This window comes from Bos mutus, chromosome 13, assembly GCF_027580195.1.
Source record: "Bos mutus isolate GX-2022 chromosome 13, NWIPB_WYAK_1.1, whole genome shotgun sequence".
In the NCBI taxonomy this organism is placed as follows: Eukaryota; Metazoa; Chordata; class Mammalia; order Artiodactyla; family Bovidae; genus Bos; species Bos mutus.
Genome location: NC_091629.1, coordinates 54,000,662 through 54,022,437, shown reverse-complemented (window position 1 = coordinate 54,022,437; position 21,776 = coordinate 54,000,662). Strand labels below are relative to the sequence as shown.

Here is a 21,776-nt window from a genome sequence, read left to right as displayed (position 1 = left end):
TGAAAAACCCTGCGCTGTCGTTTCTTGGTCCTTTCAACAATGATTCATACCAAATACCAGCCACCTACAATAATGGACAGGCTACTGATTTTATTTTCAGTTTCTATGTTAATTAGATCTCTCTGTTCCTTTAAAGGGCAGGCACAAGGTGCTGAGTCAGTTGCTGGGGATTTTTTTTAAATTTACAGCTGAGACTATTGAGTCTCTACAATTGAGGAAGAGAGAGATTTTCACCTGCTACCTTCCTAGCCCCTACCTGAGAGGAAGAAGGAAGAGCTACATAAGGAATGACACAGCTACTGCAACTTAGATAAGGAGTAGGGTAGCAAGGCTCTTTAGAATAGAAATTTTGTTGTTTGAACATCAGGGCAGAATCATGCTTACAAATAGGTAACTCAAGTCCTGCCACTGGGACTCAGTTGTGAAGATGAATGACTACAAAAAAGATGACTTAAAGCAGCCACAGATCATATGTAAATGAGTGAGCATGACTACATTCCAATAAAATGTTATTTATGGACACTGGAATTTGCATTTCATGTAATTTTTCTGTGTCATGAAATAGTAAATAATATTCTTTTTCTAAACTGAAGTATAACTGATGTAACATTATATTAGCTTTAAGTGTACGTAATAAATTTTCCCCAACTAGTTAAGACAAATATAAAAGCTATTCATAGTTCATGGGTCATACAACAGAAGGCACAGTTTGCAGAACTCTGCAGCTACTTAACAGGGACTAGTAACTATCCCCAATGCCCAGGTAGAGACAGTGCTGTTGTTCTGAAGTTCTGTGTGTAAGTGAATAGAATCCTCCAAGCTTTACCTAAGGCTTTTTCCTAAATGATATCCACGCTCAGCCTGGCTCCCACTTCTTTTCTCCTTTCAAACAGCCCATGAATGGCTATTATTCAACTTGATTTAAAAGTGGTTAAAATCGACTTGCTCTTGCAAACCGAGACAAAGTTAGTCACAAAAAGGAAAACTCTTGAAGAGGAGGCCAAGACTTAGCCCACTGCTAATTCTGCTTAAGCAGCAAACTAGTTAAATTTATTTATTTCCCTTGAAGTGAGAACAACATCACACTTGTTTACACACTCCTAATTGCACTCATCTCACACGCTAGTAAAGTAATGCTCAAAATTCTCCAAGCCAGGCTTCAGCAATATGTGAACCGTGAACTTCCTGATGTTCAAGCTGGTTTTAGAAAAGGCAGAGGAACCACAGATCAAATTGTCAACATCCACTGGATCATGGAAAAGGCAAGAGAGTTCCAGAAAAACGTCTATTTCTGCTTTATTGACTATGCCAAAGCCTTTGACTGTGTGGATCACAATCAACTGTGGAAAATTCTTCAAGAGATGGGAATACCAGACCACCTGATCTGCCTCTTGAGAAATTTGTATGCAGGTCAGGAAGCAACAGTTAGAACTGGACATGGAACAACAGACTGGTTCCAAATAGGAAAAGGAGTTCGTCAAGGCTGTATATTGTCACCCTGTTTATTTAACTTATATGCAGAGTACATCATGAGAAACGCTGGACTGGAAGAAACACAAGCTGGAATCAAGATTGCCAGGAGAAATATCAATAACCTCAGACATGCAGATGACACCACCCTTATGGGAGAAAGTGAAGAGGAACTCAAAAGCCTCTTGATGACAGTGAAAGTGGAGAGTGAAAAAGTTGGCTTAAAGCTCAACATTCAGAAAACGAAGATCATGGCATCCGGTCCCACCACTTCATGGGAAATAGATGGGGAAACAGTGGAAACAGTGTCAGACTTTATTTTTCTGGGCTCCAAAATCACTGCAGATGGAGACTGCAGCCATGAAATTAAAAGACGCTTACTCCTTGGAAGGAAAGTTATGACCAATCTAGATAGCATGTTCAAAAGCAGAGACATTACTTTGCCAACAAAGGTTCGTCTAGTCAAGGCTATGGTTTTTCCTGTGGTCGTGTATGGATGTGAGAGTTGGACTGTGAAGAAGGCTGAGCGCTGGAAGAATTGATGCTTTTGAACTGTGGTGTTGGAGAAGACTCTTGAGAGTCCCTGGACTGCAAGGAGATCCAACCAGTCCATTCTGAAGGAGATCAGCCCTGGGATGTCTTTGGAAGGAATGATGCAAAAGCTGAAACTCCAGTACTTTGGCCACCTCATGCGAAGACTTGACTCATTGGAAAAGACTCTGATGCTGGGAGGGATTGCGGGCAGGAGGAGAAGAGGACGACAGAGGATGAGATGGCTGTATGGCATCACTGACTCGATGGACGTGAGTGTGAGTGAACTCCGGGAGTTGGTGATGGACAGGGAGGCCTGGCGTGCTGTGATTCATGGGGTCGCAAAGAGTCGGACACGACTCTGAGCGACTGATCTGATCTGAACCACCTCCAATGAAATTCCTTAGTAAATAGGCAGACTTCAGAGAGCCTTCTTAAAATACGGGGCTGGTAAATCCCTAGTTAACAAAAAGATCCTTTTCCTTGAGTACTTGGAATAAACAGAGGTTTTACTGATTTCTGGGAGTAACTGGTTCCAAGCAGAAGGTGAACTCCTGAAAAATAAATTATCCAGGGGTCTTTGCTGCACAAGTAGGCAAGCTTTCTTTAATAGGAAAAGGATTATACATTAAAGTGCAACAGAGCCTTCTAGTCAATAAAACTAGCCTGGTAAGGCTCCACTGTAAATGAAGGTAAGTGCTCTAAAAAATGCGTTTCCTTGGCCTGGTACCAGATGGGTCACTCCACTACAACCCAGAATTCCCAGGAGGCAACTGAGTCACCCAGGCTCCCCTTTACCTTGTTTTGTGTTACATTTAAGAACTTAAGCAGTGGCATCAGACAGGTTTTGATGAGCCTCCCAATTGAGTCGCTTACTAACTATACAGCCTTGAGCCTCAGTTTCTTCAAAAGTAAAGTGTTCAAAACTCAACTATTTATTTTATACCAATTCCATTTCATCATCCTACACCAAAAATAACATCATAATTTGAAGCTAAAGGTGAAGGAAACTGGATCTGTCCCTGGTCTTTAAGCAATTTACTCAAGTTATTTCCTAAGACCTCACATGTTCACTATATGGCAGTGGTCAAGGCTACAAAATCCCACTTTGTTCCATCAGGCTAAGGCTGTTTGGCTAACGATGGGCCTACTTATAAGTAAGTCAACACTCACTTGCTATGTTCACTGTGAGCATGCAAATAACAGGAAGACTCTAAGTGGGGTGTAGAAGTTGCTCTGATCTGCTTTTACTATAAGCAACACGTGGGGTAAGTTAACATCTTGGGTACTATTTGCTTGCCTAGACAATCTTAGATTCTCTACCACTTATAGTCAGATATTTACTTATTACTGACTAGAACTGAACAAATATGAATTAACTTCTTGGTATTCAATTCAGTTCAGTTCAGTTGCTCAGTCATGTCTGACTCTTTGTGACCCCATGAACCGCAGCATGCCAGGCCTCCCTGTCCATCACCAACTCCCAGACTCCACCCAAACCCATGTCCATCACGTCGATGATTCCATCCAACCATCTCCTCCTCTGTCATCCCCTTCTCCTCCTGCCCTCAATCTTTCCCAGCATCAGCGTCTTTTCCAATGAGTCAGCTCTTCCCATCAGGTGGCCAAAGTACTGGAGTTTCAGCTTCACCATCTTGGTATTGCAACATGCTAAAAACTTGCAATTTCAAATGACGTTGTAGGCTGAAACTAACCATTTTAAAGTACAGTGATCCATAAAGATATATGTAAACGTAAGTTGGGCTTATACTTTGGGCAACACTTTGGCCACCTCATGTGAAGAACTGACTCATTTGGAAAAGACCCTGATGCTGGGAAAGACTGAAGGCAGGAGGAGAAGGGCACGACAGAGGATGAGATGGTTGGACAGCATCACTGACTTGATGGACATGGGTTTGAGCACACGCTGGGAGCTGATGATGGACGGGGAGGCCTGGCGCATTGCAGATCATGGGGTTGCAGAACCGGACACGGCTGAGACTGAACTGAAGCTGGGCTTCCCTGATGGCTCAGCAGGTAAAGACCCACCTGCAATTCAGGACATGCAGGAGACTTGCGTTCGATATGGATCGAGAAGATCTCTTACAGAACGAAATGGCAACCCACTCCAGTATTCTTGCCTGGAAAAATCCCGTGGATAGCAGAGCCTGGCAGGCCATAGTCCATGGGGCTGCAAAGAGTTGAAGATGACTGCGCACACATGTGAATGAAGTTAATCTGTTTTGTCAACTACAAAACAGACATGACTTATCTCACAGGGTTGCTGAGATAAAATGAAAATTTATTCAGTCCAAAGCACCTTAAATGTTCATCTTTGTGTATCACTAAAGGGGTCAAATAAAATGGAAAGCTGTCTGACCTTTGCAACTGCTCTGGTAAACTCTACTTACCAGTCATAAATCCCATTAGCATGTCACCCAGGATAAGGCAATGCAGACATACAGAAGGAAGTTCTTTATTCAAACTCATAACACAAATTCATACCTGTTTTGCATTTTAAAGTTTCAAGAGCCCCAACCTCCCATATTCCAAGCAAAATTTAAATTCAGATCTCTTTGCTCTTACCTAAATTTTACCTAGAATTGTGCTGTCCTGCATGAAGCCACTAGTCACATGTAGCTACATTTAAATACAATTTGAAAATTAAGTTCTTCAGCCACATGAGCCACATTTCAAAGGCTCAACAGGTTCATATGGCCAGCAGCTACCATGTGGAAGAGCACAGATTGAGAACAATTTCCATGATGAGAGAAAATTCTACTAGACAGTGCTAACTGAAAATCCTGAATCCAGGTCAACACCTTCCTTTCACTAGTAAAGAGCATGAGGTACCACGCTGTGTGATTTGCTCATCACAGCTGACAAAACCAGGATTGAGACTTCCTTTGTCCTGACTCCTTACCTAGCATTCTCCTCTCCACCAGAGACTCCTCTTCTGGAGTCCTGTGGGGGGCCTTTGCCCTACATAGCAAGACACTATGCTACGTAGTTCCTTAAGGTCAGCTGAAGTTTACCTGGCTAAACTGCCACCTCAAAAGCAGGCCACTTCTGTAGAGCTCCTGGAGAATCAGAATCTCAGTGAGGGTCACCAAAGGACGTTTCAATTGAGGTATTTGTCCAATAAGGCATCAGTCAAATCAGATAAAGCAGTGATTTTAAGTTTCAGGAGAATGGCAAGGAAGTCCCATTTTACTAACTTGTCTTTGTTCTCTAAATACAAGACAAAGTGGTAATTTTTATCTTTGCCTCTAAAGGTAATTCAGAGAAGACAATGGCACCCCACTCCAGTACTCTTGCCTGGTAAATCCCATGGATGGAGGAGCCTGGTGGGCTGCAGTCCATGGGGTCGCTAAGAGTCGGACACGACTGAGCGGCTTCACTTTCACTTTTCACTTTCATGCACTGGAGAAGGAAACGGCAACCCACTCCAGTGTTCTTGCCTGGAGAAACCCAGGGACGGGGGAGCCTGGTGGGCTGCCGTCTATGGGGTCGCACAGAGTCGGACATGACTGAAGCGACTTAGCAGCACCAGTAGCTAAAGGTAATTAACCAGTACAAGGTCCTCAGGATGGTGATTCCCACTTCACATACTCTTCAGTAGTGAGTAACATTTTCACAAGGGCATCTCTGTAGTGAAAATGCTTCTCCTTTCCCAGGGGGCAGAACTTAAAAAGAAAAAAGGACTTGTCTAACCTGAAAATGTACCTTCTCGGGCCAGCTCAATTAGGACAGGCCCATTCCTGCAGCTTGTCCTCCTTTGCTTCTAGTAAGTAGGCCCTGAACGCCTGGGAAGTAGTGAAAATGACTCCAAACCTCCTGACTATGCTACACTGGAACCCACCAGGCTCAGCCTAAGCTGCCATTGTTTCCAAAGGGTGTGGGCCTCTAATGGCCCCAAGTCCACACCTTGCCTGACCACAAAGGTATCAAGTGGTCACGCATCCTATTACTAATTCAAACGAGGGGCCTTTTTGTCTAGAATATCACTACTGACTGTGCTTGAAATGCATTGTCAAAGTGTAAGCCTGAATATATATATGCTCTTTAGAAGCCTTCCTGGTGCTATGTAATTGGCTCCTTTTTTTGTCCCATTATGAATTACTCCAAATTCCTATGTATATGAAAGCACAAAAATTGAGCAAGTATTAAGGTTCAGCTATAGGCGTTATGAAAAAACAATGAACACTGTTTAAGAGGCTGAATTACTACAAAACTAATTATAGGCTTCATATGAATCAGAGTCGTCATTTGCTCAAGGTCACCCAACTATTGACAGTTGAAACCAAGTTTATCTAACTCAAAAGTCTGTTTCGTCAACTGTCTTTCATTCCTTCTTAAAATGTGAGGCACAATGGGAGATAGTGAACTTCAAATCTTACTCTATTCCATCGATTCTAAAACCTCAGTGTGTATCACCTGGCTGACTTGTAAAACCTAGATGGCTGAGCCCTAGCTCCCAGGGTTTGAGGCAGTAAGTCTGGATGAGGTCCAAGAATTTACATTTCCAACAAATTCCCAGACAATGCCGCTGCTGCTGATCAAGAAACTGCACTTTAAGAACCACTGCTCTATTCAAATCTTGCTACTTCAATCAGTGCCATCAGTAACTAAAGACCCCTAGTTTAATCCGAAGATAGTGAACTCCACAGGTTACATCCCCAGCATCCCACTGAACTATTCTCCACTTAACCTTCTAAAGCCTGTCTTAACCATCCTAGGGATGTTAGTCTGAAAACCACCTCTCCCTCTTTGTGCGCCCCCTTAGTCACCCAATCTTAAAAGATGACATCAGGATCAAATAGTGGCTAGTTAAACATGGAAGCAGGAGGATCAGAAGTTTGATGAGACACATAGTTAAACAGCTGCAAAGTCAGTTAACTATCTCTGCTATTTATTTAAATACTCGTTGAAAGGTAGAAGATATTTAGAGTGGGGATAAGTAACAAGCTTTTATAAACAGATTTGAACATACTATTCTGGTCCCTTTTAAAATATTCTGTAAATTTAATAGCTGGACCAATGGAGTAGTACCTTAATCAAATGAAACAAAGGAGACCTTAGCTAAATAAAACAGATCAATTTCTCCAAAGGTGATTTATGGGTTACCTGTATTAAAATCATTTCTAAATGTTAAAGGTATATTAAACATGCAGGTTTGTCAGTAGCACCACAACAGAATCAATTTCAAGGCAAAGGACCAGGATTCTGTAGTTTTACTAGGCACTCCAGGTGATTCTTATGCAAATTAGCTTGAGAACAATGAAAACAGTGTAAAGCTCTCAGTGTTCCTCAGGTGATCATCTACTAGTTGGTGAGCTAGGAGAGAGGGAGGATCCCATTTCACAACTAAACATTTGTCAGAAGCATCTGTATCGACCATATAAAATGAGATAATGCTCTTGCCCACTTCCTAGTAAGTAATGGGCAAACCATGTAAATTTCTCCAGCCTATGTCTATTCCTCCAGAATGAAAAACTGGAAGAGAACAATAAAGGGCTCAGTGAAAGCCAGAGACAAGTAGTTACTTCTGGCTTGGGTTTAAGTGTTGACTGCAGGCAGATTTCACTGGAAAGGAAACTGAGTATTAAGGCTATGCCTTCAACACTGAAACAGGCTCTGAGATGTTTCTAACCCCCAAGGAGTTTACAATACTTAATGCTTTCCTAAAAACAGGTAGGAAAATGGAGATGGAATACCAAATTCTGGCTTTCCCAGGTGGCACAGTAGTAAAGAATCCACCTGCCAATGCAGGAGATGGATCCCCTGGAGGAAGAAATGACAACCCACTCCAATATTCCTGCCTGGAAATTCCATGAACAGAGGAGCCTGGTGGGCCACAGTCCGTGGGGTAGTGACTGAGCGTGCACACACACCAAATTCTAAAGGCTAAAGAGGTATTCCTGGGTAAAAAGGAACATTTTAACAGAACAAAACATGATTATGGACTTGTGGGAGAAGAACACACACACACTGAACTTTTTTCTGGGAAATATGGTTGCTGCAGAAGGCCTTTAAGAAAAGAAATCAAGTTTTCAATAAATACACTGAGCAAAAATTTTTTTAAACTTTACCATTTATTTCATGTCTTAGGTCAGGCAGTGTGCAGCATGCATTCCCAGCCAGGGATCGAACCAGAGCCCCCTGCACTAGATGTGCAGAGTCTTAACCCACTGGACCACCAGGGAAGTCCATGAGCAAAATTATCTTTGTTTTTGTACAACAACACCTACAGGCGTGCATAGTTACACATGTGCAATCAGTATGCATTCTGCTTGATAGTCCTCTAGTCTTTTTTATGCACTCACTGTTTTCAATCACTTATAAAAATATTTCATCATATTGTACTTTAAACTATTCCCCTAAAAACTTGAGCTCAACACAAACTACTTGACATCTAAATTCCAGGAGTTAGCTCCAGTCCTAAATAAGCTCTTTAGCATTTTCCAGACTATCCAAGGAAAATTTTTAGCCTCTTGTTCACCCAACCAAAATCTCTTTCCTCACAGAGAAAACAAGCACATTTCTGCTAATAGACAACTTCCCTGACATTCTGAGATTAGGAGGATGCTAACATCTGTAAAAGATTATAGTTCTGTGGAAGTGCAGATTTTTATATCACACTGTACTTAAGGGAAGAAGGTGATTTGATTTTTAGGTGGAAAGAGTAATTAATTACGGTCAAACCATCACCTGCAAGGAGATCAAACCAGTTAATCCTAAAGGAAATCAGTCCTAAATATTCATTGGAAGGACTGATGCTGAAGCTCCAATACTTTGGCCACCTGATGCAAAGAACTGACTCCCTGATGCTGGGAAAGACTGAAGGCAGGAGGAGAAGGGGACAACAGAGGATGAGATGGTTGGATGGCATCACCGACCTGATGGACATGAGTTTGAGCAAGCTCTGGGAGATGGACAGGGAAGCCTGGCGTGCTGCAGTCCATGGGTCGCAAAGAGTCATACATGACTGAGCGACTCAACTGACACCATCACCAGCTGAATCTCTGATGAGGCCACCCCATCTGTCCTGGACTTCTGTACACTAAGGGAGTTAACTGGGAGACTTTTCAGAGTTGGGGTGTGTGGCCTTAGAGAGCTTTCAGTTTGAAAGTCAAGTGTAACAAGCTGGCAGTTAAAGACTAGCCAATTTGGGCTTTTCCCTTTTTTTTGTTTTCTTTCCTGGTTAACTAAAACTGAAAATTTTGATGTTAAATAGCAAGAACTACTGTTGCTGCATCTATTCCTGCAAAAACACACTGATTTTAAGAATAAGGCAAAGTAAATCTAACCTTTAGTCTCAATCATTTTTCTAGTGTTCAAATCACCATACATAACACTACTATGTGCTCTGAACCTTTCTCTAAGGAGTTTAATAGCTTTCGTGTATTGCCCATGACACTTCATGGACTAACAAGGAGTAACAGTAATAATGTCGCAGAGGTAAAGAATCCACCTGCCAATGCAGGTAGACGCAAGAGAAGTGGATTTGATCCTTGGGTCAGGATTCATTCCAGTTTCCCAGGACTTTAAGTACCAAGTCTAACCGCTAAGATTTCAGTTCTGCAAATTTAAGAAGATGGTGATTTCACAGCCTTTATTTCAGGCAATGCAGCTCAAGGATTTAAACTATTTCAAGCAAATATATGATTAGCCATTGTCATATGAATCTCCTGCATGGAATGTGAGTGTTTCCTGTCACTGTGGCAAATCTACCTGTTCAGGGAAACCTGAAAACTAATCTTCTAAAATTTATGCAGAACATGTGTCTGATACAAAAATATAACGGAAAATTCACAAACCTTAAAACTAGTTTATTCTTCTATTCCAAGTGAGAAAGGTATAATGAGTTTATAGGTATCCTAAAATTCTTTTCTCTAGAACAGTTACGAGTTTGGACACGTTTGGAAATCTAAGGTCCTAATTTCCCTTTTTTTAGGGAGAGGGAAAAAAAATCTCCTAGGATTGGAAATAAATGGAGACATCACTCTTTTTCATTGATAGTGAAGCATTAGTTGCCAGAAAGCACCTTCCATGCCCACTTACCCTGGTACAACAGGAGCCTTTGTACTGAGGCCCAATGAAAAATATGGAATCCCAACAGAGGAAGTAAGTATACAGGCATACAATTTACTAACTTCAAAGTATTTCTTCTGAGAACTCTATGGGCTTGTCTAGTTCATCTGTATTTAGTCACTACAGGTATATACTTTCTAAATGTTTGAATAAATGAATATGGAAAATTAAAATTTCTATTTGTAATTAAATACAAAACTTTTAGTTTCCTGGATAGATCTCTAAATACTGCCCCATCCCAAGAGCAAAGAGGTGAAAGTTATTCGCTGCTGAAGATTCTTAAACTGTACTTTATGAGAAACAAAGTGGTTTGCAGTCATGAAGCCAAGGCAAGTCAGTACACTCCTGAGTCCTACCCATCTCAGATTCACAGCAACACTATCATATTCAAGGCGCCCAAGTGACTCTTTCCTTGGGTAAAACCTCACAATACCCAAATTTAAAGAAAGTGAAGATGTTCCCTTTGTTCGGAAGACTACTCAAGCAATCTGTGAAAAGGTGCTTCGGTGTTTTTTGTTTTTGTTTTTAAGGACTGTCAAGGAACTCAAAATTCTGTTCTAAGTTTTTACGTTTCCTAAAGTGAACCTCACATACTATTTAATAGACTCAGTTTACAAGAAAAGGACTAAGACTCAGAGATTAACTTGTTCAAAGGCCACACTATTGAGCAGAAGTGCAAGAGCTCAAACTAAAATGTCCTTTCCACTATATTACGGCTACTTGATTTGGCCAGGGTTGGGGGGACCCTCCTGATCCAAGACTATTCAAATTCTCAATCAGAGAAAAATGATATAAAAGAAAGAGGTGAAAGCTCTGAAGACTTTTAAACCCAATCCTATCTTTGACGTGTTGACATACTGAGGGCAACAGAGCCATGCAGTATTATATTCACTTTCTCACTGTTTTGTTTTTTTTTTTTTTTTTTTTTCCTATGTACTTTAAGAACCACACATTCCTGAGACGTTTATCTTTGCAAGACTTTATCTCTGAGACTCTTTAGACACTATGCTATAATTTTGATCCTACAAAATTATTTTCTCTGGCCTATCTTTAACTGAACATTAATTTTGAAATCTGCTCCTGTTGTGACAGTTCCCTGACAATCTTTTTGACCCATGGTGTAAGATCTCTTAGCCTAAACCTAGATATGGATACACCAACTTGTATTTTACAGTGATTGCTTAATAGTCAGAAGAGAGTCGCATACACCATGCAGTTTGGTTAGGTAAACACTCTATCTACCAACTCTAGTCATGTGCTACTTACTGTTCACTGTGCAAATGTCAGAAGATTTAAAATGTTAACAGAGAATATCAGTGAAAGAAGTAAAGAGCCACCAACTCACTACTTCAAACCTAACATTCAAAATAAATCTCCATCTCAGAGCAGATGATGTTTGATCAAAGTTTAAACTTTAAAATATGGGCACAGAGACACCATCATATACTCATTTAAATCTCAGAAGTCTGTGAAGTATAGAAATACCATCCTTGTTTATAGATGAGAACACAGGGGACAGTGGGGCAAGTTTCCTAGTAAGAACAAGGACTTGTCTAGACGAAAATCAGAAAATGATTTCTATTCCAACTTTCTATTTTACCACAGCTGTTCAAGGGCATAGTATTTCCCCACAGGCTCCCTCTTCATCAACTACACCCCTACTTCAGTAGCAATCTGATTCCAGTCTTAATACCATAGCATCTCTTGAAGATGTAAGGGTCTAAGCTATCTCTACCAGCATATAATTAAGGGCAGGCTATGATACCTCATTAGAAGCTTACCAACTACCACCTGACTGGGATTTCTGGAATCTGGGCCAACACAGTATGCTACCAAAAAGGGGAGATGAGAAGGTATAAAAAGAAGAAGAAAATTTCCTTTTTTGGTCTCTGGTTCTCCCACAAACAAGTACTATTTTCACTAAATTCAGATTTAATGAATACAAAAAACAATGTCTACCAAACTCTCAAAATTAGTTTCCTTCCTAGCACTTACCTTCTGCTGCCCTCAGCTGACTGCAAAGAAATAACAGGGCTACCTTGCAGGAGCTGGGTAAAGCAAGGGGTCTTAGTCAATGAGATTCCCTAATCCACTGATCTTGAAATCTGCTAGATCAGTTTTCTGCCCAACCAGCATTTTGCCTACAGAGCTTTATAAATCTGAGCATTCACATCTGGTAGCAAGCTTAAAATCTGACTTTTCAGTTCAGTTCAGTCGCTCAGTCGTGTCTGATTCTTTGCGACCCATGAATCACAGCACGCCAGGCCTCCCTGTCCATCACCAACTCCCGGAGTTCACTCAGACTCACGTCCATTGAGTCAGTGATGCCATCCAGCCATCTCATCCTCTGTCGTCCCCTTCTCCTCCTGCCCCCAATCCCTCCCAGCATCAGAGTCTTTTCCAATGAGTCCACTGTTCGCATCAGGTGACCAAAGTACTAGAGTTTCAGCTTTAGCATCATTCCTTCCAAAGAAATCCCAGGGCTGATCTCCTTCAGAATGGACTGGTTGGATCTCCTTGCAGTCCTAACTGGCAAAAAGGTATATTTCAGTGTACTCTAATGTAGGAATAACTTTAAACTTAAAAACTTTTTTTGTTTGTTTGTTTTGGTAAACTCCAAATAGCCAAGGATATCTCCTCCAAAGAAGGTTCCGGGCCTCTATCTTTCCTAGGCAGTGCTGAGAAAAATACAAGAAAATGTCATCATGCCCAGGGATCTATTAAACTTGTTCTCAACAGCAAAGACAAATCCTCAATTATGCTGATTGCTTAAACACCTTTCGTTGAAGCTTATCTAGTGTCTCAGGAATGCTAATGAACTGAGTTCTTTGGTTCCTTAAATCCACAGAAATGTTAATTTCAAAGGATCAGAGAGGAATTTTAACAGACTGGTAGAGATGCACCTCTACTCAAATCTGTTGGGGAGGGCAAAAGGGAGTTGTAAATAAAAATATTTACTATACATTTCAGAAAAATTCGCAAGAACATACAGAAAGGTAAAGTTGGCAGGGAGATACTGAGTGGATCTAAAAATATGACAACAAATTCAAAACGAATATCTACCAAAAAGAAATTTAAAACTTACGTTACCAATATCCCTTAACTAAAACTTAGAACATAAATGACAGATAAAGACACAATCCAAAAGTTGATAAAAGGTGGTCTTGCTTGATGATATTACAATCTATGTACCCTAGATATACACTTGAGTCACTTCTCTCCCAGTGTGAAAAATATTTGGAATTTTTCTTGAACATACAAAATAATTATCATTTTAAATAAAACCTGCTGCTGCTGCTAAGTCGCTTCAGTCATGTCCGACTCTGTGCGACCCCATAGACAGCAGCCCACCAGGCTCCCCCCCCCCCGCCCGTCCCTGGGATTCTCCAGGCAAATAATAATAAAAAATATCTACATGCTACTAAATCATTACAGCAAACTATAAGTCATTTCCCACAACACTACCAAAATACCATTAATATTTAACAGATACTCCACTATACGCTTCTTCCCACCTAATAAAACCCAGGCTACACCCACTGTCACCATACCACTCCCTCATCTTTATCCCCCTGCTTGGTACCCAGGCCCTACGCTATCAACACAGAGCACACTGCCTTCACCTAGATAGGCAGGTTGTAGGGGAGGGCAAAGGTTGGCAAAAAGTTCTTCCATACCGATGGCCTCTATTTTAGATTTCCTACTTTAGCTACTGGCCTGAAGCCATGGGGATGGAAAGCTGCTTCACAAACTTCAATTTACAAGGCATGGAAATATTAAAGACTTCTTTCAACTATTACTACTCAAAGTTTAAACACGATGTAAAAGCTTCTTTTAAACACAATATCTCATTCACTTCTAAAGGACCAGATTAGGAAGTTCTTTCATCCCAAACTTTTTACCTTAAGAAGCCAAATTCTCAACTTCTTGCCCAAATGCCCTCATTTTGCAAAGTTAATGATTTCAGAAGTAATTAACGGGCAGTCAGATCATCGTAACTATGAGATACAAAAATGTTAGTGAACTGACTCTCTTCCCTCTTCAAACGCAATGAATGGACCATATTCTACCTTTCTTTCAAAGACAGTTTTTTACTTCAGGAACCCACATCAAACACTCTTTCAAGCATTTCCATTGCCTCATTCGAAAGTAAATAATTACAGTCGAATCTATTTCTCCAAGTGAACCAAAAACTTTATTGGAGTTCAACATAGTTTCATATGGAAAAGATGCAATCCCTCACAAAACACCTCTGAAGAAATAACTTAGGATTTGAAGAAAATCAGTATTCGGCACTGAGTATGGCAAAAGTTGCTAAAGATCTGTAACAGAACATATGCACTCACAGCCAACTACTAACAGGCACAACTGCAGTATGTCTGAAAGAAATACATCCAGAAAGCACAACAGAAGCATTTCCCATATGATCAGCAACAAAAGATAACTGCTACTATCATTAACATACAACACAAACATATTTAGACTCAAAAGTCAGACTTTTTTTGCTCCACTCCTCCACACACATGTGGAAAACAAAAAACCCCAAAGGCCTAATTTTAAAATACAAGCTTTAAGACATGTTAAGGATCTCTGGCATTTGTATAAATGATTACTAACTCACTGAGATCCAGAATAAACTAATGGATTTCTCTTCAAATTCTCACAATTTCCCATTTTTACGCTGATGTTAAAGGAAAAGACCCAGATTTGATTCTTGTTTTGCTACTATTGGTTAAAATGAGATTCTGGAACAGATCCTGAATTCCTATTTTCCATTTTACTTATCCACTGGTGGCTCAGTTGGTAAAGAATCTGCCTGCAACGCAGGAGAACCTGATTCGATCTCTGGGTCTGGAAGAGCCCCTGGAAAGGGAATGGTAACCCACTCCAGTATTCCTGCCTGGAGAATTAACGGACAAGAGGAGTCTGGTGGGCTACAGCCCATGGGGTCACAAAGAGTCGGACACGACTGAGCAACTAACACACACACACACTTACCAAAAACAAGTATGGGTTGATTACAGTAAGCAATATCATCTAGTTTTTACTTTTCAAACCATGAGCTATTTCCGATTTAGTAACTCCTGGATATTGTCATTTTACCGGTAACTTTGGAATTTAAAATGTTTCTGAGTTCTGACATGTTGGTAATCTAAAAAGCACAGTGTTGACAAGCAATTTTGTTTCATCTATAAAGATTCTACAGCAGCTCACTAATTCTGAAAAGGTGCCCCCAAGGAATCTGGCTGCAGTGGCAGGAAAGACAATGTTTTGCTTAAGTGTTTCTGGATAGAGTAGGAAGATGTGCCAGATTTCAGTTGATGGTGCCATCAGTTTGGTTTTAAAAATGTGATGGGAATTTTCAGATAGCCCCATCATTAGCCTTTCCACCTGCCACCCCAACCAGTACCCAACAGCACAGAAGTGTAACTATTAGCATCAAAAACAATTTATATTTAATTCCACCATCCAGTTTGAATTCACTAAACTAATTAGAATCAACACAAGATAATGTCAAACAATGATCCCATATGACATTTCTGAGAATAATCGCTGATGTCTGATGAAACCGAGCATTATACTCTACTCATGCCAAAGAGGGAAGAACCCTACAACTCCAGAGTAGATGGGCAAAAACTTCAAGCCCTTGAAATGGCAAAAGGACCACTGACTCCCAACCTGATGTTACCATTATCAACTCTAAAGACACTTTAGCAGTCTGCTCAGTACTGTAGTAATGACTCAGCTCCACTTCAACTAGTGTTACCAACACTTAGAAAGGAAGTCATTTCTCTTAGACAAAAAGTAGTCTTGTCTTTCATGATTTCTGCTCCCTGAACTCACAGCAATACTTTAAACATAATTCTAAGTATGTTTCAATAACAGACTTATTCCCAGCAGTTGAGTATAGGCCAGAATGTTTAAATTCTACACAACAGCAACAGTTTCAACTATTGTAAAGAATGAACTCTAAAGGCAAAAAATCCTTTAAATCTTAAGAGGATGAGGGCAGGCAAATGAGGGATTTTTGTTTCAACATATGAAATTGGCACAGTCAATCTGTAAGATGGGTTAGGTCCACTTAAAATCATGCTTAAGCAAACTCTTAATACAAAAATCAATAACAACTTCTCTGAGCATAATTAAACATTGATTTTTAAAAACTGTCTTCCATATTTACATAAATCAATCACTAGTTACCAGTGTATTACTTAACAAGCACACAGCTACTAATACCACATCTTCCAGATAATATTTACAAAGATAATACTCTGTCAGACTCTCAGTGCGGTGGGGAAGCAGTTACAGTGCTTCTTCTCATGAAGGAGCAGGCTGAGATAAAAAGCAAGCAAACTATCAACTTTTTCCCTCTCGAATTTTTCAGCTCTGTAATAAAGTAGAGATGTGCAGCTTTTAATTTTTTCATGTTAGAATCATATACAGCATGGCAGCTAAGCTTGTGAGCTCTGTAGTGCCCAACTCACTTCCTTGGGAAAGTCAATAAATACATCTAAGTCTCAGTTTCTTCTTCTGTGGAAAGAGAGATAATAGTACCTAATTCGTAAGGGTTCTTCCAAGGAAGAAATTAAACTAGATGATCCAACGGAAAGAACTGATGAGATTCATGCCTGCCTGGCAGACAGTAAACATTCAATAAATATTTAGCAATTATTGCTGTTACAAGTGAAAAAACACATTCTAAAAGTTTGATCTCTACAAAAATGGCAAAAATCTACCCAGCCTACAATCATTCACATATTCAATAGTTCCCTGGTTCCTCAGTGAGGTTAAATACACTACTGGATACTACTGGATAGATTACTCATCCCAGTCTGAGAATCAAAAAGAACACGTCTTATGTATTAAGATCCTACCTTCCTCCAAGAGAGGTCAAAAGGACTTCTTCCATCCTCACCTGCCACATCCTTTCTCTGCTCCTACATCCCAAAGAAACCTATCTCACACTGTGGCTTTCTGAACTGCAGGGGCCTCACCTCCCTCTTTTAAAACTCAAATAAGGTTGGCTAAACACAGTTAAGAAATACTCCAAGCCCTGACACTCAGCACCTACTCTTGCACAACACCAAGCTCAGAAGCTCCCTCCTCTGAGAAATCTCCCCACCCCCAAAGTTAAATTCCCTAGTCACTCGCACAGCATTTGGGGTACAGGTTTGCCCCAGCACCTACCTTATGATTAACTAATTGTGTCTCCCCAAACAGACTGAAGGCAGGAGCAGCACTGTGGGAGCCAAGGGGCTCAGCTCCAGCACTAAACACAGTGCTTTAGCACATACTAGGTGCTCAAGAAATGCTACGCTTTACCCAGATTCTCTCCTTGCAGACTACATCTCTTGCTGGATGCCCCACTTGGAAATCTGAACATAAGGCTGCTCTCTGTAGAGTAGGCTAACACCATGGACTGCTGATTACAACATCAGAAAAGCTAGTCATCAGCTTCTCCCATTGGAGAGGTTCCCGGAACCCAAATTCAACTGAGCAGGATTATGTACCATTACAATCAGTGGGAATTCCCAGCACAGAAGTTACCTTCTCCTTCAGCAGGACTGCTGAAAAGCTCGCAGAGTGAGCTTTTTAGTGGGGTAAGATTCACAGGGTAACTGAAGTGGAAATACTCAAAGAATAAATGCCTCGATTTGGCTGAAAGGGGTTCAAAAACATAAAGATCTGGCAAAAGCCAGTTAGCTCTCAATTCCTGAAAAACAGTCACTTCTGAAAAAGAATGAACAGGAAGCAGGGGTGGGTACTGGCCACTCTTTGTTTCAATAAATAAAATCTTTTTTTTTTTCCTGCCCCACAGCCCACAAGAAATGGCTAACACACTAGGCCAGATGAGATGTTCAACAACCTCTCCTCTTGACAACTACACTAAACTACATTTCTAAAAAAACACTGCCTTAGGAACCTCAGCCCCACTGAAAAGTTCTGGTCAGTAATACTTTAATTTAAAAAAAAAAAAAAGGAAATCAATATGCCTGAGCCCAACATTGACAATGGATGGCCCATAGAGGACTTGCAAACTTTCTGAAGGGAGGTACCACTACCTTTGCAAAGAACACAACTTGGGGAAAGCAACCTCAAAATACGAAGCACTCCACAAGGAGGGCTTTAGTTTTAGAGCCCTATTTCCTACCATAAACATCTTACCCGGGAAGGGGGAAAGAAAAAAAAAAGCAAAAAAACCAACAGTTGCCGAAGGGCAGCTTTCATTCTGGAAGCAGAAAAGGAAACAAACAAGAGAAGCAGTAAGCAGGACAACCCCTCAAATAAAGTTCTCTTTGGGCAAAAATAGTAACAATTCAGGCTCCCACCCTTCCCTCTGGTGAAGTCTGTGATTTATACGGCTTTGCTCCGCAGAAAGCTCTTTCTGGGCAGCTCAAGGAAGGAGCCGAGGGAGGGAGAGAAAGACACACAGGCACAGAAAGGAGAGGAGAGAGAAAAAGAAAATGGCGCAGAGACTAAGTCCCGACTGTCGACAAGGCGACTTTCCCGGGAGGAATCCGGGCCCGGAAAGACTGCCCGAGGCCCGGCGGCGGGCGACGCGGGGTCTCTGTAGCCCCCTCTTGGGATGGCCGCGATCTGGGGGGTCTGGGGTCCCCGGAAAAGGGGTCCAGAGGCGGCCCGAGGGGAACAATGGGGCCGGTGAGCGAGGAGCCGGGACTTAGTCTCTGGGACGCCATGTCTGTCCTCTACCCGGCTCGGGCCGGGCGCGGGGCCGGCGGCCGCGGAGTCGGGGGTCGGGAAGGGGGGGCGCACTCACCATTCAGTCGGAAATCCGCCTCGATCTGGGGAGAGAAAAAGAGGGACCATGAAACAACAGGCACATTCACCCCGCCGGCGGCGGGCAAGCGCGCGCGGCCGGGAGCCGGGCCCACCCTGCGCCCCCCGGGAAGAGGGGGCCCCCGGGAACGGCCTGAAGGGACAGCCAGCACCCCCAAACTGTAAGTTGGCGGCTTCCGCCCAGGTCCTGGGGAGCCGACGTCCGCCGGCTGGCCGCCCCTGGCCAGGGGCTCTGGCCTGTCAAAGCAGCCGGGCCGAGGCCGGGGCCTCTGAGGCGGGGGTCGTGGAGGGCCGAGGCACGACAGGGGACCCGGGCGGGCCTGGCAGGGCCGTACCTGGGAATCGTTGTGGAGATGGTCCCCACTCATGTCGGCCGGAGCGGCGAGGGGCGCCGAGAAGACGCAGACGGTCGCGGCCGGCCTGTGCGGGCGGACAGGAGACACCCGGAGGCTCCGGGAGGCGCGGGGAAAAGGTGGTGGGGCGGGCTTAAGACTACCGGAACCGCTGAGGCGGCGACAGCGGCAGCGAGGCTGACTGACTGCCGGGCGGGCGGCGAGAGCAGACCCCAGCAGTTGTGTAACAGCCTAAGTTCGCATTTCGGCTCACTGCGCCTGCGCGGCCGCTTTTAAAAGCGACGTCGCTGACGTCAGAGACTCGCGGAAGGAGGCCGACGGTGGCGGGGCCCGCCCCCTCGCGCTTCCTCAGGGGGTACCCGGCTTTGCATCGCAAGCCCCGCCCCTTTAGCCCTCGCGCGCCTCTGCGATTTGCATAAGGAACTGACTCCTCCCACGGCCGCCCACCCGGAGCAACCTTCTCTTCCTCTCCCAGCTCCTTTTCTCGGAACCCAGATCCCTCCCCTGGGCAGTGCGCAGGCGCAGCCCGGACACCGCCTCCTGGCCTGGGCCAGCAGCTCGGCCACGTGGTGGGCCTTTAAAGGCCGCCGCGGGACAGCGTCAGACCTCGGCCGAGCTGGTATCCCAGACGCTTTTGCATCTTCCCGGAGCTGTAAATACCTTGGCAGCCGGGGTCCCCAAGTTTTCACCAGCTATTCTTCGCTCGCTAACCAGAACCCGAGGCTGCTTGGAGGGAGCCTTTGTCCAGGCCTTCCAACTTACGGATGATAGCGCGCCCACTCCTTAAAATGTATTTAAATAGTTCAACCCGCCAAAGGTCTGGTTTAGCCCCAGTTTTCTGCCCCTACGTGTAGTCCCGAGTAACAAGAGGCCTGATTTCGTTTGTGCGTTCTTCAATTATCCCTGAGCCAGGAATTGTGCTAAGAAAAGGAGTGGGGTAGGAGCCGAATGGAACCGAATCACGGGGTAAACACGACCTGACTGTGTACCCCGCTGTGTCCTTAGCGCGCTGCGAAGCATAGCGGGGAGAAATTGGAGAAAGAACCGCGGCTTATTGCGTATCTACTGTGCTCTCCGCTCTTATTTCTCGCAATAGCTCTGTGAGGTCGTCTATTTTGCTAAAGTTAGACTGTGTCAGAAAGTATGTGTTAGTCGATCCGTCCTGTCCGACTCTTTGCAACCGCATGGACTGTAGCCCGCCAGGTTCCTCTCTCCATGAAATTCTCCAGGCAAGAGTACTAGAGTGGATAGCCTTTCTCTTCTCCAGGGGATCTTCCTGACCCAGGGATCTAGCTTGGGTCTCCTGCATTGCAGGCAGATTCATTACCATCTGAACCACCAGGGAAGTCCAAGTGTCAGAGATAAGTAACCTACTAACCTTCCTGACATCAAGGCTTATCTTGTCTTCTTCCTCCACCATGCCTGCTAGCTGAATCGCTAAGTCCTGTCCCACTCTTTGTGACCCCATGGACTGTAGCCTGCCTGGTGTTCAAGCAAGAATATTCGAGTGAATTGTCATTTCCTCCCCCAAGAGATCTTCCCCACCCAGGGAGCTAACCTTTATCTCCTCCATTTGGCAGGTGGATTCTTTACTTCTGAGCCACCTGATAAGCCCCCCCAGCTAGAAAAGCTCCACCCTGAACACCTTCCTCTACATTTCTCAGAAGTCCAGCTGATTGCATTGCTTCAAGCCTCTCTCTCTCACCCACACACCTGTGAAGTGTGCATTATCTCTTGCTTGAATTCTTACAATACATTCCTAACAGGAATCCCTACTTCCCTTCTGGCCCTCTCACAGCTACTCTGCAGCAGTAGACAAAGTGCTCTTTCAACACTGTGTCTAACCATTATCCTTTCCCACAACTTCTCTCATCTTAGGACAAAGTTCAAAGTTCTTAAAATATCTGCCAAGATCCTGAATAACTGGCTTAATTCAAGCGTGACCCTTGTGGATTTTTCTAAATCTATTACTGCTTCCTTTATTATTATTGCTACATATGAACCTTCAAGTTGTGAACTTTCAAAGAGGCAAAGGTGCCCCTGTATGCCAGCTGTTGTACTGTATTACTGTACCTTTCAAGGTGCTATACTGTAAGATAAAAAAAGAACAACATTTTCTTGGATATTTCTGTACCCTGGTGGTGCAGTGGATGGGAATCCGCCTGCCAGTGCAGGAGACACAGGTTCATTCCCTAGTCCGGGAAGATCCCACATACTGTGGAGTCACGGGGCCTTTGTGCCATGACTACTGAAGCCACGACTACTGAAGCCTGGAGCCTGTGCTGCGCAATAAGAGAAACCACCACAATGAGAATACCACTTCTGGAGAGTAGCCCCCACTCTCTGCATCTAGAGAAAGCCTGCAGGCAGCAATAGAGACCCAGTGCAATAAAAAATAACAAAATAAATAATTTGTTTTAATGTTATATTTTTTGTGTTTGTTTGTTATATGTTACTGTGTGAAAAGTATTATAAACCTGTTACAGGACAGTGCTACATAGCCAATGATGTTAGTTGGATACCTAGGCT

At 43.1% G+C, this 21,776-nt stretch overlaps 1 protein-coding gene across 1 annotated transcript in view; it reads right to left on the bottom strand.

Moving 5' to 3' along the window:
- Window positions 1–19,499, bottom strand: part of TOP1 (DNA topoisomerase I) — a 95,195-nt gene extending 75,696 nt beyond the window's left edge. The window contains exons 1-2 of the mRNA XM_005889778.2: window positions 19,230–19,499; window positions 18,875–18,899 (exon numbers count right to left, since the gene is read on the bottom strand). Of these exons, the coding sequence (XP_005889840.1) occupies window positions 18,875–18,899; window positions 19,230–19,262 (58 nt within the window). The 5' untranslated portion in view covers window positions 19,263–19,499. The remainder of the gene's footprint in view (window positions 1–18,874; window positions 18,900–19,229) is intronic.
- Between the last annotated feature and the right edge of the window lie 2,277 nt (window positions 19,500–21,776).